Raw genomic sequence first — 18,129 nt, forward strand, 5'->3', positions numbered from 1 at the left:
AAAGAGTTCCAACACTGTCTGTTTTTTATGTTTTATTTATATTCCTGCAGAACTAATGTGGGGTATAGAATATGGAATATACAATATATAATATAATATACAATATACAATATAAAATAAAATAAAATAAAAATGGATGGCACCATGAAAGAAAGTATTGAATGTAGATGAAATATTGAGTGTTCAATATAAAGGATCAAATATATAAATATATAAATATAAATATATAGATATAAAGGCGACTCGAGTTTCAGGGCTATTTCCCTTCGTCATGGCCGGTATGACAGACTTTAACAGACTGTGTGCATATATATATATATGCACACACACACACATAAGCATACATACATACACACACACACACATATATATATATATATATCGTCTTCTCCTTCATTGGCCACGAAACTCAGCTTGCGAAGACTTATTGGGGCAAGCGAATAGCGAAATCGGGATAGCACCTGTGCCCAGCGTCGCCTTTCTGGCACATGTGTAAGGCTTTTCGAGCGAGATCGTTGCCAGTGCCCCTGGGCCGGCTCTTGTGCGGGTGGCACATAAAAGACACCATTTTGAGCGTGGCCGTTGCCAGTACCACCTGACTGGCCTTCGTGCGGGTGACACGTAAAAGCACCCACTACACACTCTGAGTGGTTGGTGTTAGGAAGGGCATCCAGCTGTAGAAACTCTGCCAAATCAGATTGGAGGCTTGTGTTGCCATCCGGTTTCACCAGTCCTCAGTCAAATCGTCCAAGCCATGCTAGAATGGAAAGCGGACGTTAAACGACGATGATGATGATATATATATATATATATATATATATATATATATATATATATATATATATATATATATATATATATATATATACACATATACTTAAAAAAGAATACATATAAACATACATATCCTCACACACACATATATATATATTACATAGAAAAATGCGAGCATGAAATGTCATTTTCTTAACATTATAAACCTGGAAAAGTACAGTACAAGTTATTACACCTGTAAAAGTATAGGACAGTATAGTAAAGTAAAGAATAAGAAACATTTTACTTAAAATATTGCAGAAAAGAATACCAGTTCTGATTTATCACTCTTTATAGTTTTCATCTTTTAAATTTATTGTACAAAACTGTTCAGCTAATTTGTAAGTTTGTCTAATTAGTCACTTTTTTTCTGTATTTAAGGTAGTAAATTAGCCAAATTCTACTTAAATAATTACTGTGTTATTTGTAAACTATAACAAAATAAGTTTTAATATTCAAATTTTGATTTTAGCTGCAATATTTCAAGTAAAAAGTTTCTTATTATTCACTTTTCTAGAAGTAATAGCTTGTCCTATACTTTTACAGGTGTAATAACTTGTCCAGGTTTATAATCTTAAGAATACGACTTTTCATGCTTGCATTTTTTCATGTAATCCATGATTTTTCCAGGCATTGCTGTTATAAGATAATTAATAATGTGTCAATAATTTAAGATTTTACCTTATAAAATACTGAAATATTTCAATTTTTCCATGTAAGTGATGATAATATTTCAATTTTTTTGTGTTTAATTTAAATATATGTGGTGATTGAATTATTTGATATTACTCATCCACACCAAATTAATGGCAGGGATTTTTACCATGATGTTTGTTGCACCATGGCTCACCAAAAGTTACAAACAACAAGACCCCCAAATCATCAGTTATCAGGCTCACCTTAAGTAACCTAATTTTGCAATATTAGGTCACAGGAATTCATTCAACGAAAAAAAAATTTCCAATGATTCTGGGATTGGGCCCCGCCCCCAATTTTTTCCGAACCAAAACAATGGATTTGCAGCATATTAGGAGGTCAGGGTACTTGATTCCATGCCAAAAAAAATCAAATTTTTTTTCTTAGTGAAAATCATGTGGGTGTTAATATAGAAATTGACCATAATGTTGTTATTTAGCCTCAAATAAATCCTGATACTGCAAACGTATCATCAAAGACATTCCAGCCTTCAGCAAACAATCTTTTTAGGGATAATTTAGGACATTACATACAATGGGCGTGTGATTTAGGTAGGGGGATACTTTGGCTGCTATTTTTACCATGTCGAGTGACCAGGTAGAGACTCTTTCATTGGTTCGATTGCGTGACGAGACTTTTTCTTACACATGTATGTAATATGTATATATATCATCGGCAGAAGTAAGTCAAAAGATGAGAGTTTTGTGTATTGGCACTTATCAAACACAAATTTGTCCATTGTCACTCTGTAACTTCTGACGAAAATACAAAATTTTTGTCAAAAACGTTAAGAGCAAACACTGTACAATGTGACACATTCTACTAGTACTGGAAGTTTGAAAGTGTTTAGTTAAAAAAATTTAATTAAATAATCTGTATGTCTAACTAAATAGATCCGAAATGGACGAAAAGCAAATTCAACCTCAGTGAAATTTGAACTCAGAACGTAAAGACAGAAGAAATATCATTAAGCATTTCGCCCGGCGCGCTAACGTTTCTGCCAGCTTGCTGCCTTAGAAAGTAAACATTCATTTTAGAAATATATTCTTTATTCTTATTGCTTAAGCATTACTCCCTTACTTCCTTACATGAAATTTTGTAATATTTTACCTCAGAACTCTTTATCTACTAATTTTTTTCAATGCAACTAGCTATTCTGAATTCCGCATGCATTTTTCTATCATTTAAGCCTAAGAAAGGTATACTTTTAATTTAAAATTAAAAAACTTATGTTAATTGAAGATGAATATTTGCCTTACTGCCCCCCACCCCACCCTTGAAGTCGCAGATATTTTGATGAAACTTTTTTTCTACTGAACCAAATCTCAAACTATTTATGCCAAAGTGTAACTGAGGAGGTGTCCTCTTTAAAACTACTAATGGTGGACTTAAGAATATATTCAACCATGGTAGTGGTTGAATGATACATACACATCATCATCCTCATCATATAATGTCCACCTTCTATGCTGGCATGGGTCAGATGGTTTGACATGGAGCTGGCTAGCAGGGAACTGTCTAGATTCCAACAGTTTGTTGTGGCATGGCTTCTATGGTTGGATACCCTTCCTAATGCCAACCACTTATCACACTCATCAATATATATACACACACTCACTCATCAATCTAGTGGGCACACAAGCCAGATTGACTTAGTTCTCACCAGAAACTTGGACAGGCAAATATTCAGGAATGCAAAGTCCTTCGCAGGTGAAGAATGTACAAGTCAAAACAGGTTAGTGGTTAATGACTTCAGACTTAGGGCTAGAAGGATCCAGGGGCATGATATAGAAAATGAAGTTACAGAGGTTCAAATGAGCAGAGATTTAGAGATGTTATTAATGAAGCCTTTCATGAGAAAGAGGAAGAGACACTGAGGAATAAAGCTGCTATGCGTCACTGGATGTACAATGTCAGCGTATATGTACAATGGAGTGCCAGTGTATTGAGAGAGAAGTTGGGCATAAGAGGTAGTGTGCAAGGAAGAAGACTGCGCTGGTTTCCTCAGGAGTCTATAATGCGCACAATTTGCATATAGAATTTGCTTATCTAAATGCAAGTCTATACAGGGATGATGACCTTATAGTCACCCACAATATGAACAAGCATGAAGTCAATGCCTTAGGAAGAATCTTATATTTTTCCAAAGAATGGGCTTAAAAATTGCAGTTGACACAAGTCTTAGTACTGTTAACATTTTAGGTATCAATCTAGATTTGAAATCAACACCTTCAAACTTTATTGCAAGCCTAATGAAAGGCTGTTGTATAAAGTGCCTCAATGTCGCTAGTGGGACAAACCCCAAAAGGACTCATAGAACTAGAAGTAGGAAGTGGTTAAATTATTGTAGTCACTGTTGTGAGTTCATGGATTCAATTCCTAGATTAGGTGATGCATTATGTTCTTCAACAAAACCCTTTATCTTTGTTGTTCTGTAATCACTTTACTATCTGATACGTTGCACAACATGCACCTGTACAAGCAAATTGCAGAACTGCTTTTCTCAGATTGAGACACTACCGTCAATATATTTTATATATATATATATATATATATATATATATATATCTACACTCTCTGAGTGGTTGGCGTTAGGAAGGGCATTCAGCTGTAGAAACTCTGCCAAATTAGATTGGAGCCTGGTGTAGCCATCCGGTTGCACCAGACCTCAGTCAAATCGTCCAACCCATGCTAACATGGAAAGCGGACGTGAAACGATGATGATGATGATGATGATGATATATATATATATATATATATATATATTCTTTTACTTGTTTCATTTATTTGACTGCAGTCATGCTGGGACACCGCCTTGAAGGATTTTATTCAAATGAATCAACACCAGGATTTCTCTTTTTAAGCTTAGTACTTATTTTATCTGTCTCTTTTGCTGAACCACTCATGGATGAAAACACAACAACACTAGGTATCAAGTGGTGATGGCGGGAACAAACACAGACATATGACAGGCCTCTTTCAGTTTCCATCTACCAAATCCACTCACAATGCTTTGGTCAGCCTGAGGCTGTAGTAGAAGACACTTGCTTAAGGTGCCATGCAGTAGGACTGAACAAGGAACCATGTCGTTGGGAAACAAGCTTCTTACCACAGAGCCACACCTGCACCTATAAAGTTCTCCACCTGTAGGGACAGACAGACATGAATGTGTTGCCATGGTTGGAGGTATTGAATTGCAGCTAATTTGGAGTACTATCTTTTATGGTTTAGTCCATAAATCTCCGAAGTACTTCCATTGTTAGTTACGTTATTGATTTCTAAGTGTCAAAATTCGAAATTATGGAGTATACACAAGCATAAACATGCAGTCCCTTCCATTATATGAAAACTCACCTCCATAACACTACTACAATAGTATCCTAAAAGCTGTTTCTCTGCTACTCAGCTTAGACAAATTTATAAAAGACTAGCCTAAGTACCCGGTGTTGCTTGAAGTTTAAAGAATGTTAAAGGAAATAAATAAGTTTATTTTGATAAAAAATATATTTTCAGAAAAATTCTATCAAATGATGTGAGTATAAACAGTTATTAAAACAAATCCTGAAATCAATCAATTGTGCTCGTGGCATGTGTAAGGATTTTCGAGCGAGATCGTTGCCAGTGCCCCTGGACTGGCTCTTGTGAGGGTGGCACATAAAATACACCATTTTGAGCATGGCCGTTGCCAGTACCGCCTGACTGGCCTTCGTAGGATTTTCGAGTGAGATCGTTGCCAGTGCCCCTGGACTGGCTCTTGTGCAGGTGGCACACAAAACACACCATTTAGAGCATGGCCGTTGCTAGTACCGCCTGACTGGCCTTCGTGCGGGTGACACGTAAAAGCACCCTCTACACTCTGAGTGGTTGGCGTTAGGAAGAGCGTCCAGCTGTAGAAACTCTGCCAAATCAGATCAGAGGCTCGTGTTGCCATCCGGTTTCACCAGTCCTCAGTCAAATCGTCCAGCCCATGCTAGCATGGAAAGCGGACGTTAAACGATGATGATGATGATGATAAGTGGCACTCACTCTCTCTCATACGCACATTATCTTTCCTATACATATACATACAGAAATACATATGCATACATCTTTTTTGTATGTATGTGTGCATGTGCATGAGAGAAAGAGCGGGTGCACCTTACACATACATAACACGCATTCACTCTCTCACATACACACATCCATCTTTCACTTTCTCCCCTCACTTCAAAGCAAATGTTGGCTAATCATTTTCTCCTCTCTTTCAATTTCTGCTCTCGAGGTAACAAAAGAATACCATGGAGGGTGAGTAATAGGAGGGTTAATGGGGATAGTTGGGAGAGGGGAGATTGGAAGGGTAAGAGGAGAGGTCTCTCAACCCCGCTCGCCTTTACCCAGTGGTATACTTGAGAAGGGTATAGAAGGGGGAGCAACTCCCTCCTTTTGCCGGCTAGTATGTAATGTTAGTTATCAGTATACAATATTTTCTAATCTCCATCCAAATATAATTACTCACATCTGATTTAAAATAGAAATATCCAGTGTTAATAAGTCAAATTGCTCCAAGAATATTAAAAATAGGTAATGTGAGTTATCAGCACATAATATTTTCCAAGAATAAATACATCAGATTTAGATGTAAAATATCAAGTATTAATAAGGCGAGTTGTTTAAAAAATATCCAAAATATGTATTGGAAGTTTATCAAAATATAACATGTTCTAATTCCTATCCAAGTAGAAATAGTCACATCAGATTTAAATATGAAATATCAAGTGTATTCTAGCTAATTTTATTAGGTTCATTCGCTGAAAAATTATTTGAATAACTAATGTTGATATCTCTAACTTATGTCATGAGAATATCGAATTTTAAAATAAAGTTTATAATATAAATTGAAACATATCCTACAGTGTATATTGCGTAAAGGACCGAATGAATGAATGACTTCAGGTGTGCATCCGCATGAAAACCTTTCATTATTTAGAAACCTTACTGTTTCTTTTTCTTCTGAAAATTACATATGTTGTGTGTAACACTGAATTTTAAGATTTACATTACAGTTACAGGGGTTGCAGGGGCTTAGCACCAGCCCTGCTGTAAACAAATTTATGGTTTAGGTTTAGTTAGGATTAGTAGTTAGTAAATATGGTGTTATTGTAAATATTTACTAAATTTTTATCCAGTCACAATTATGTTTATCAGTAACCAACTTTTGTGTGAAAGTGTTGGTGTGAATGCATGTACGACAGGACCGCACACGGAAATTTTGTTTACAAAATTACTTATACATACCTTGCTGTCAATTCATCCCAACGTTTTCGGTAATAACATATTCTCTCTTCTAATTAAATATTAAGAAAAAGAAGGAATGCCACCCACTCTTTTGCAAGACAGATTAGTTTTGGCGGTAAGGACTAAACCCCTTGTTTCATTATCACAATTAAAAAGCATTTATCTTTACTCTAAAAAACAAAAAGAGGGGGGGGGGGGTCGTAGATGTATGACAAAAATTTATTCAATATTATGTTTGCTTCTATCAAAATCGTTTACCTTTAAAGCGAGAAAACAAGACTAACATATACAACAGGTATGTAAAACATTTCTGTTTACTTTCTCTGTTCATTCACATAAGCTGTAGAAATTGTCGAACGCGTGTACACTCACACACAGAAAATTTCCAGACATTTAGCTGTTATTTGTAGCAGTTCGTTTTGAGTGTTAGACAATGGGACAGGGAGGCAAGGGGTATGTGGATCAATTTTGGAGTCCTTCACAGAAAATTTTTTTAAAAGTTAATTTAAAATTTGGGTGGGAGGGGTTAATTAAAAATTTTGAAAACAAAGTTTTTGTGCACATTGGAAATCTCTGTCATAGATAACATAGGAATCTGCTGGGGAAAAAAAAAATCAGAAGGGTTGTATGAGAGGTGGGACCTACAGCCTTCTATATTGGCAAGGGCCAAAATCCAACCCTCCCTAGAACTACATGCCAAATTTGGTACAGATTGATTCAGTAGTTAGAATGAAAACAAAAAAAAAAAAATGAAAAATAGTTTAAAAATTTCAAATTTTGGAAAAATGTTTTTTGTCCATATTGGAAATCTCCATCATCGAAAATATAGGAATCCAGTAAAAGAAAAAAAATTGGAAGGACCGTATTGGTGGGGAGCAGGTACAGCCCCCTATATAAGCAAGGGCCAAAATCCCCTCCTCCGAACCTTCCCCAAGTAATGAAAAACCTTCATGCCAGATTTAGTACAGATTGATCCAGCGGTTTGGCCATGCATAGAGGAAACACATACACACAGTGAATTTTATAGCTACAGAAAAACTTATACAGACAGGCTTTTACAGTCTTAACCTTCAAATTCTGTGTTGGGATACAGTCAATTGTGCTCAGTCCTGGTATGGCTACAGTGAGAATCTACAGAAAATGGACAGATTACATGGTCAGACAAAAACACTATATGTCACAAAATTTATCCCCACAAATTGCAGTGCAAAATATGGTCTCCAGTTAGGCATAGGTTTTAAATATCTGGTAGTATAGATATAGTTGTTTGGTCATTGATCCACAAAAATGCACATACATATTTGAAAACATATTATACACACAAAGAAAAATATATATTACACGTGCATATAAAAAAATTTATCCAATACACATATAGGCACAACTCTTAGCTGTTTCAACAATAACAATCAATATACAACTACTCACTGTATAATCTCCATGGCTTTATAAACAATTTCAGACTGGTCAACTGCAAAAACAGTTTTGGCACCAGCCTCAGCAGCAAACATGGACAGAATTGCAGTCCCACAGCCAGCATCGAGCACCAATTTGTTCTTAAAGATGTCGGAGTTTGACAACATGAAGTCTCTGTAAGCCTCTGTTCGGATTTTATCCTGTGCAAAATTTAAAATTGTGCTTTTGTTTATAATTAAATTATATATACCGTACGTACTTGGGTTTGCATATATATGCATATGTGTGTGCATTTATATGTTTGTATGTAGGTATGCATCTATTGGAATGTGTGTATATATGCAGATATATTCTTTTCTGTAACAACTTTATGTACAACTCTCTCTCTCTCTCTCTCTCTCTCTATATATATATATATATATATATATATATATATATATATATATATATACAATGCTTTTACTACTACTGGTTAAATCTTTCATTGAATGCCTATATATTGATAGGTTGATGAGATGCAGTTGCCCTTTGTCTCCTGCCCATTCTACTTACCATTTCCCTTTTCTTCCATTTTTACTTAACCTTGTTTGAAGCATTACTTCTTTCTATCTCCCATATCCCCTCCTCAGCTTCCTTCAAACCCATTCATTATCTGCCCCAGACTTTTGACCCCCTCACAGTACTTCTCTCTCATTGCTCCTTTAATTTTCATTTCTTCTTCAGTTTCTTGCGTACACCCAAACAAAAACATTAATTTCTCTTTTTTCCTCACATACAAAGGCCCAAAACAGATTCTACACTTCTCATGAGAAGTGAACTCACCAAACACTTCTGTTGAATATTTATATCATATGATACATAACCTCATCACGAGATATACATAATCTACATGTGATAATGAATATTATAACAAGATACTGGATTGAGATGCTGAGTACTGAAATGAAACGTTTGAGAAATCTAGCCAGATATCTGTTTTATTGGTTTAGGCTGGAGGAGGACACTATGCCCATAGATATCGCACAACAACCAAAGCTGATGACATTGATACACAGTCAATGTTTCTCTTGAACTGTCTTGAGAGACCAGCTAAGTCTTGGGATAGAGGCCAACGAGAATTCTCATACGCAGTTGGATAGTTAGATATTTGGGTTTAACCTGAAATGTTACCAGAAGTCAGCCTGAGATGCCCAGTACATATGGATATTAACACAAGCATTAGCTCACCTACTGTAGCAACAAGTACCAAACCTCCTGGAGATTGCATTGAAAAATGGTTTTATAAAATCTAGTGGACAAATAAAGATACAATTCACACATTCTTAGTGAAACTTAGTGAAACTATTTTAAAATAATCAAAACTAAATACAACACAAATTACTTCAGTAGGTTAAATTTACATAAAGCAAAAATATTCAACTCATTAAGTCTTTCAATGTCTAAGATGAGTTATTTTTTAATAAGATTATAATTTTCCAAATGATTAATCTCTTCTTGTATTTTTAAAAGATGTAGATAGTTCTAGACTGGGTTCAAATTAAGAAGCTTAATTTCTAAATTAAAAGCAGGAATAAGCCAGGGCAAACCAATAAAATAGAAACTGGTTGATATTCAGTCTGGGAGCATGGATATATTGAAGAATAACACACATAATGATAATGATTATGATGATGAATATCATCATTTTATGTCCACTTTCCATGCTGGCATGGAGAGGACACTTCAACAGGATTCAATGGGTTGGAGATCCACATCTTCCTTCAATGTCTCATTTTTGGCATGGTTTCTATGGCTGAATGCCCTTCCTAACATCAACCACTTTAGGTATGATGTGCTTTGGCACAGTTATTTTGGCTTTGCCAATGTCACTCTTTCTGTTAATGTGTGTGAGCAAATTTCGCTTTATGTGTATGGGGTGAGAGGTGCTTGTGTCAATCAGGTTCAATTAATGCATTGTAATTTTCCACTCTTTCTCTCTCTACTTATCTGTATATTTCAATGGGTGCTGATGTGTTTGCCTCCAGGGCCAAAAAGTATTGTTGTGAAAACATTCAGTGTCCATATAGATAGGCAAAATTGCCAGGCATCCAAACAGCTGTGCCTAATCATACCATTCCAGGTACTGGGTGCATTTTTCATGGCACCAACATTATAGAAGTTGTCTTACCTAAAGAGCTATGTATTGATGCTGTTTGGATCAAGTATTAAATAATTAAGAGTTTACTGGGTGATTTTTGTGGCACAAACATGGTTGGAGGTTATCTTGTAGCTTGCAAAGACAAACAGAGCGCCCTCCGATGGAAGAGAATAAATAGATTTATTGTGAAAGGCTGATAAACAAAATAGTGTTAGTAGGAAAGTAACAGAGGCAGAGAGAAGGAAAATAAATATAGGTGTGAAGGGGAGGAGGAGGGAGAGGAGACAATGCAGTTAGGGTAATTCCTATTATGCCAATCCCATGGCCTCTAAATACCTGGTGCACAAGAGCAGCTATTGCAGATAATGCCAATTTCAAAATCCTAATAGCAGACTTAATGAGAGTGATGAGAAATGTGTCTCGCATGTGTAACATAATGTAATTAGAAAGACACATACAACACATCATTCACTGCATGCAATTCTCTGGCTACAACCAAAGGAAGGGGATTAGAGTGTACAAAGGAACTAGGGCTAAGTATAAGGCCATCACAAAGAATGATGCAAATGGGATCTGTCTGCTATACTGGAGTAAATTCTGGAACAGCATAGAAAGGACCAAAAAGACAGATAAGGCCAACTTATGATATGATAACCAAAAATATCAGAATGTTATGTTTGCTGATACTACCCCTGGCAGCAAACTAGCATACCATTTTAGAAAAGAATTAGATAAGGTAAATTTACGGATGAAAGTAGTAGAAAGGTAATCTGTAGAGCATATCAATTTGAAAGGGCCCTATGTATGGAGAACTATATTGTATGTAGGATGAACCCACAGGTTAACTGTAGCATTAGGAATACAGTCTATAGCATACGGTGTACTGAGGGACAACAATATACATTGGGGAGACAGTACATAGCATAGAGGAATGGATAGGTGAACAATGGTGGAAGCTCAAAGAGGAGAAAAGCTTGACAGTGCACTACCAACATGCTTAATTAAAACATAGAGGCTCAGCTAATAACATATATGTTAAGGTATTATCAACATATAGAACAGACACAGTACTTACAGATTACAGTGGCCACATACACACACAAATAGATGGACTGAGCCGCAACAGAAAACATGGATGGAACAATAACACCCTCCACCACAACACTACATAACATGATGACTAAAGACAGAATGAGTGAAAAAAAAAAAAGACATACAAACAGTATTATACATAATACACATACACAGAAGAGACACATAGGCATACTTAAGACAAAGTGGGAAAAAATGGGAAAAAAATACAAAGAATAGAGCAATACATAAGTAAATGAATGAAAAACAAACTAGAGGGCACTGATACTAACAATATACTAACCAAAACCCATCTACACACACATACAAAACAGAGTCGCACACATTCTGACCCACACTTACACAGATGCATGCACAGATAAGTATACACATAAGGATAATGATAGAAAGACAGAATAGACGAAACAGAACAGGAGACATGGGATGGAGTGTTGCTACAGCTGAATGCCCTTCATAACGCCAGCGTTAGAGATTTTGTCAAATCAGATTTGAGCCTGGTGTAGCCATCTGGTTCACCAGTCCTCAGTCAAATCGTCCAACCCATGCTAGCATGGAAAGCAGACGGGAAACGATGAATAAATATATATAACCATATATACATATAACCATATATATATATATATATATATAACCATATATACATATATAACCATACATATATATATATATAGTTGACAGCAAAGTGCAGACAACTGGCAGGGTGGATACTGAGGGCATTCCGAACAAGGGATCAAAAAGTCATGTTGACTCTATGGAAGACATTTATTCTGAGCCGCCTAGACTATTGCTCTCAGTTGTGGTCACCACACAGTGTCAAGCGGACAGCAGGACAGCAGAACTCGAGGCAATTCAGCGTCACTATACAAAAAAGATCACCACAGTCCAACAGATGAACTACAGGGAGCGACTGAAGGCACTAGGTCTCTACTCCCTGGAGCACAGGCGGGAGAGATATGTAATAATATACATATGGAAAATACTGGAAGGACTGGTGCCAAACTTTGGCATCAAGTACTACAAGAATGCCTGCACAGGTCACCACTGCATGGTACCAAAGGTGCCGTCCACTGCATGTCACATAAGAACAAGTTACTGCAACAGCCTCGGTTTAAGAGGACTTCAGCTCTTTAATGCCCTGCCAAAACATTTGAGAGACCTGCAAGATATGGATATAGAGGTCTTCAAGACAAAACTCGACGCTTTCCTCTCCACGATACCAGACGAACCAATGGCTCAAAATGAGACACAGCTTAGGGCAGCAATGTCAAATTCTCTTATACACCAGATGTGCCATCAAAACTCTTGATTGGACTATAGCAGGTGGAGGAGAAGAGCCATGCAAGGAACGTGAAGAAAGCACAGCATAAAGATGGAGAGTCACGGTGGTGCTCCAGCATGACCACAGCCACTTGGCTGAAACCCATAAATAAATAAATAAATAAATAATATATATATATAACCATATATACATATATCATCATCATCATCATCGTTTAATGTCCGCTTTCCATGCTAGCATGGGTTGGACGATTTGACTGAGGACTGGTGAAACCGGATGGCAACACCAGGCTCCAATCTGATTTGGCAGAGTTTCTACAGCTGGATGCCCTACCTAACGCCAACCACTCAGAGAGTGTAGTGGGTGCTTTTACGTGTCACCCGCATGAAGGCCAGTCAGGCGGTACTGGCAACGGCCACGCTCAAAATGGTGTATTTTATGTGCCATCCGCACAAGAGCCAGTCCAGGGGCACTGGCAACGATCTCGCTCGAAAATCCTTACACATGTCACGGGCACAAGTGTCAGGAAGGCGAAGCCGGGCACAGGTGCTGTCCCGATTTCACTTTTGCTTGCCCCAATATATCTTCGCAAGCTGAATTTCGTGTCCAATGAAGGAGACAACGTTGGCACGGGTGCCAGTTGTCGAATTTAGTTCGATTTCACTTTCCTCAACAAGCCTTCGCAAGCGGAGTTTAGTGTCCAATGTAGGAAAGGTACGCATAAGTGGGCTGGCTACACCCCTGGCAGAGGCCTTGGATTTAGGTCTCACTTGGCTTGCCAGGTCTTCTCACACACAGCACACTTCCAAAGGTCTCGGTCAGTAGTCATCACCTCGGTGAGGCCCAATGTTCAAAGGTCTTGCCTCACCACCTCAACCCAGGTCTTCCTGGGCCTACATCTTCCACGGGTTCCCTCAACTGTTAGGGTGTGGCACTTTTTCACGCAGCTGTCCTCGTCCATTCTCACCACATGTCCATACCAGCGCAATCGTCACTCTTGCACACCACAACTGATGCTTCTTATGTTCAGCTTTTCTCTCAAGATACTTACACTCTGTCGGGTATGCACACTGACATTACACATCCAGCGGAGTATACTGGCTTCATTTCTTGCGAGCTTACACATGTCCTCAGCAGTCACAGCCCATGTTTCACTGCCATGTAGCATGGATGTTCGTACACATGCGTCATACAGTCTGCCTTTTACTCTGAGTGAGAGTCCCTTTGTCGCCAGCAGAAGTAAGAGCTCTCTGAACTTTGCCCAGGCTATTCTTATTCTAGCAGTTACACTTTCAGCGTACCCACCCCGACTACTAACTTGAGAAATGCGCAAAACAAATGCTACCACAATTTATAATCTTTCCATTCTATCAATGTGCCATTGGAACACCAACACAAATTAGATTAAATAAGGAAACCTTCTTCATTCAAAAATATAAACCCAAACTTAACCATTGCTAACACTTTTAAATAAGGAAATTCACCTCACTGAGAGAAAAAAATATAGAACAAAACCTAACATTCTATTGCCTCTAAACCAAACCATGATAAATTAATCAAAATCTATCACCTCCTACATTTCGATTATCTCCCTTATACCGGAAAAAATCCCTGATTACCTCCCCCTATCTAGAACTCTATTATACACACTGGAGTGAAGACACGTTACGATACAAGTAGAGAAATTTGAAAAGACAACACAAAACCGGTTATTTCTCCAAATACAATGTTTATATACCCTAAATTTTATAACAATTTTTTTTTCTGACATAACAATTTAAATATATACTTTAACCATGTAACACAAGCCTTCTGTAGTTTTTTCACTCTTGTTTATCTTTTATACATCCAACCACGTGCTTTCACATACCAACTTTCTCACCTGTATATCTATCTATATATATATATATATTTTCCTTAGTGCTTATATGCCTCGTTATTAGACTATTTTCCTTAGTCATTGCACGGTGAACGCCATAAACTTTAAGCTTATATTAAAAAAATGGTATTTTTTTAATATAAGCTTAAAGTTTATGGCGTTCACCGTGCAATGACTAAGGAAAATAGTCTAATAACGAGGCATATAAGCACTCGACAGGAAGAACAAGGCTTTCCTATCCGTGTGTGAAGGTAACACACACAGTCATGTTAACAAAGGGATGTGGATTTGCGTCCCACACAGATGGGAAAGCCTTCTTTTTTCTGTCGAGGGCTTATATGCTCCGTTATTACACTATTTTCGTTTAGTCATTGCACAGTGAATGGCATAACCTTTAAGCTTATATAAAAATACCACTATATAAAAATTATATAAAAATACCATTATATATATATATGCTTACTATAGCCTCAGGCTGACCAAAATCTTGTGAGTGGATTTCGTACTCAGAAACTGAAAGAAGACTGTCGTATATATGTGTATATTTGTGTATGTGTGTGTCTGTGTCTTGTGTTTGTACCCCCACCATTCCTTGACAGCTGATGTTGCTGTGTTTACATTCCTGTAACTTAGCGGTTTGGTAAAAGACACTGACAGAATGAGCACTAGGCTTACAAAGAATAAATCTTGTGGTTGATTTCTTCGACCAACGACGGTCCTCCACCATGGCCACAGTCACAGGCCGGGTATCTCTGCTAGTATATATATATACATAAAACGAGAGAAACAAATGGAAAACAGGACAAGTAACATAAAAACAACCCTTCATCAGTTGTCGGCTGTCTATCTACTTCTCACTTCGAGCATTGATCGACAATGAGTTTTTGAAGACAGCTGCTCCCATACATACCATAACATAATTTGGGATTTATGGAGGCTCAAAGTTATTAACAAAAACAGGAAATACAAGGAAACTGAACAAAAACAAACATAGAGGGTCGTTAGGCCATAACGAGGGTAAAATAGTGAACGCTGGAGAAATATTTTCTTTGCCAACAAAAAGGATAGAAGAGAGAGATATAGGATATGTCCATTCTTTAGGCCAGCCCCGAAAGAAAAGAAAGATGATCATATGAGGAAAAGAAAAATGGACGATGGTCACATGTGAGCAATGAGAGAGTAAAGGAGAAAGAGACAGATAGCGAACAGTGAAGGGGAGAAAAAAGTGAAATAGAGAAGGGATGAGAGAGGAAACGATAGAGAGAAAAAAACAGTATAGAGTCGCATCAAAGAAATTAAGATAAACTTACTTGGAAATGGATGTGTGGCATTCAGTCAAATAATAATATGCATGCATATATATATATATATATATATATATATATAGCACTGACATTTATAAGTAGCCATCTTTCCTGTTGAGAATGTAGTCAACTTGACTAGTGTGTCCACCACACTGAGAGGTGAACAGGTCACTAGCAGGTTTCCTTAAGTTAGTATTACAGATCATAAGATCATTTGCATCACAGAACTCCAGCAGCCTAGTTACCTCCAGAATGCGGGACCCAAATTTGTAGCCATCATGTACACTATGGTAGCTTCCTGGATCTTGTCCAACATAGCCATTGAAGTTGCCAGCCACAAAGAGAAGGTCCCTGTCATTTGTTGACAAGGTAGTCTGCAAGAAGGTGTCATAAAAACAGTCTTTCTGTTCATCAGGTAGGCCTGGCTGAGGGGCATAAGCTGAGATAATAGTTGCTAAACCATGATGCAGTACTAGTCTAAGCTTAAGTATTCTATCACAGATTCTGACTACCTCGATTACCTTATCCTTTTCTCTGCAAGAAGTATACCCATGCCCCCAACCCCATCAGTGGTCCCTGCCCAGAAAATCTTATACTTATGTTCTTTGCCTGTGAGGAACCAAGCATAACTTCCTCTCCACCTTAAGCATCTCACCAAATCTACCTTTCAATGTGCCAACTCTAAGGGTGTGAAAAGTGTGGGTCGGCGAGATGGGGAACAGCAGCATCTGTAAAGAAAACTCACATTTGGCAGACCTTGTAGACATAAAGCAGCCTTCAACCTACATACACTACACCATCATTTTATGCACTACATAATCACTACATTCCTTAGGAGATAAACACTAGGTAGGGGTGGGGGCAGCGTTCCATATAGTGAGCCATTGGAAGTGCTCAGGAGACATCTGGTAGCGGTCAGAGGAGAAAAACTTCCGTGAATTACAATGAGAAAATATGAGAAAGATATGGTATATCACATTTTTTGTGCAGGGGTTCCTTGAGACGTAATTTATTTTAAGGGGTACGTATGGGAAAAAAGGTCGAGAAACACTGCTCCAGACTTTTTCCTTACATTTGCAAGCAATCCTAAGCGGACTGAAGTTACTGAAAATCTTTTGCCAGGGTAAAAACCCCATCGACAACACGGCTTAATCGTGAGGGTTTTCCACATTAAGTTATTGAAATTCATGAACCTACTAACAAAGAATAAGATATTTGGAGAAGTTACCTGTCAAATGTATAATGTCGAATGGCAGAAAAAAGGCCTGCCACATGTGCACACATTGATTTAGTTGAAGGAAAAGTTGCACTCAACCCAAATTCACTGTTAGAAGTGCGGAGATTCCAAACCAGAATGTAGACAAACAACTTTTCAACCCCGTCAAATTGCATGTGGTTCTTGGTCCCTATGGTCCTCAGAAACAATTCCCCAAGCATGATAAATGGCAAGTGCTCAAAAGAGTACACTAAACTTCACTTCTGAAATGCACACTGGACATGACAGGTATCCAACACACACGAAACAAACCAGGAGGCGGTGGATTTAATTTCGCTCTTTGGCCAGAGCAAAGGCCAGTCATTGTACATAACAGATAGATCGTCCTATATAGTCCTCTATTGCTACGAGTTACCAATGCACACATTAACGTGGAATTTTGCAACTCTGTTCACTCCAGGTATGTATGCAAATATATAAACAAAGGGTCCAACATGGCTGTCTTTGGCCTTTCAGGTGTTGATAGAGCCAATGAGGTACACCAATATCTAATGGGCTGTATGCAAACGGTAATGAAGCCGCTTGGAGACTCCTTCATTTCCCCATCCATGACAGATATCTCACAGTTGTCCACCTCTCTGTTCATTTACAAAATGGCTAAAGAGTTTCTTTTGATCCAATAAATCCCGAAACAGTTAGAGGACAAATATATGTGCTACAGGCAATGACTCTCACAGCATTCTTTGAGCTGTGTAGATGTGACGCATTTACTGTGACCATCCTCTTCTAAGATGTACCAAAGTATTACACCTGGAAAAACCATGTTAAGAAGTGGAAGAGGAGAAACCTTGGTGAAACCCTGACAGGGCATCCACACATAAAAAAAAAAAGTAATGCTCTGGGTTGAGTTTCTACAGTTCATCCCCAAAACTTCGAATGCTATTGTCTCCAGATGCTCCTCCACAAAGTTCCTGGATCAATGTCATTCTGAGAACTTAAAATAGTAAGCTCCATGATTTGCAA

The 18,129-nt window shown here is 37.7% G+C and overlaps 1 protein-coding gene across 7 annotated transcripts in view; it reads right to left on the reverse strand.

Annotated features, from left to right (window-relative positions):
- LOC106871252 (uncharacterized) overlaps positions 1–18,129 on the reverse strand; it is a 208,532-nt gene that overhangs the window by 113,934 nt on the left and 76,469 nt on the right. For 6 of the 7 annotated variants that reach the window (XR_016244974.1, XM_089365965.1, XM_052974427.2 and 3 more), the window contains one exon: positions 8,212–8,399. The exons of the other annotated variant lie outside the window; for it this stretch is intronic. Coding sequence is in view for 5 of the 6 variants with exons in the window: in XM_089365965.1 (XP_089222091.1) it covers positions 8,212–8,399 (188 nt within the window). In the remaining variant the exon portion in view is untranslated. The remainder of the gene's footprint in view (positions 1–8,211; positions 8,400–18,129) is intronic. 7 annotated transcript variants of the gene reach the window in all.

This window comes from Octopus bimaculoides, chromosome 18 (assembly GCF_046866305.1).
Source record: "Octopus bimaculoides isolate indiv1 chromosome 18, ASM4686630v1, whole genome shotgun sequence".
Lineage (NCBI taxonomy): Eukaryota > Metazoa > Mollusca > Cephalopoda > Octopoda > Octopodidae > Octopus > Octopus bimaculoides.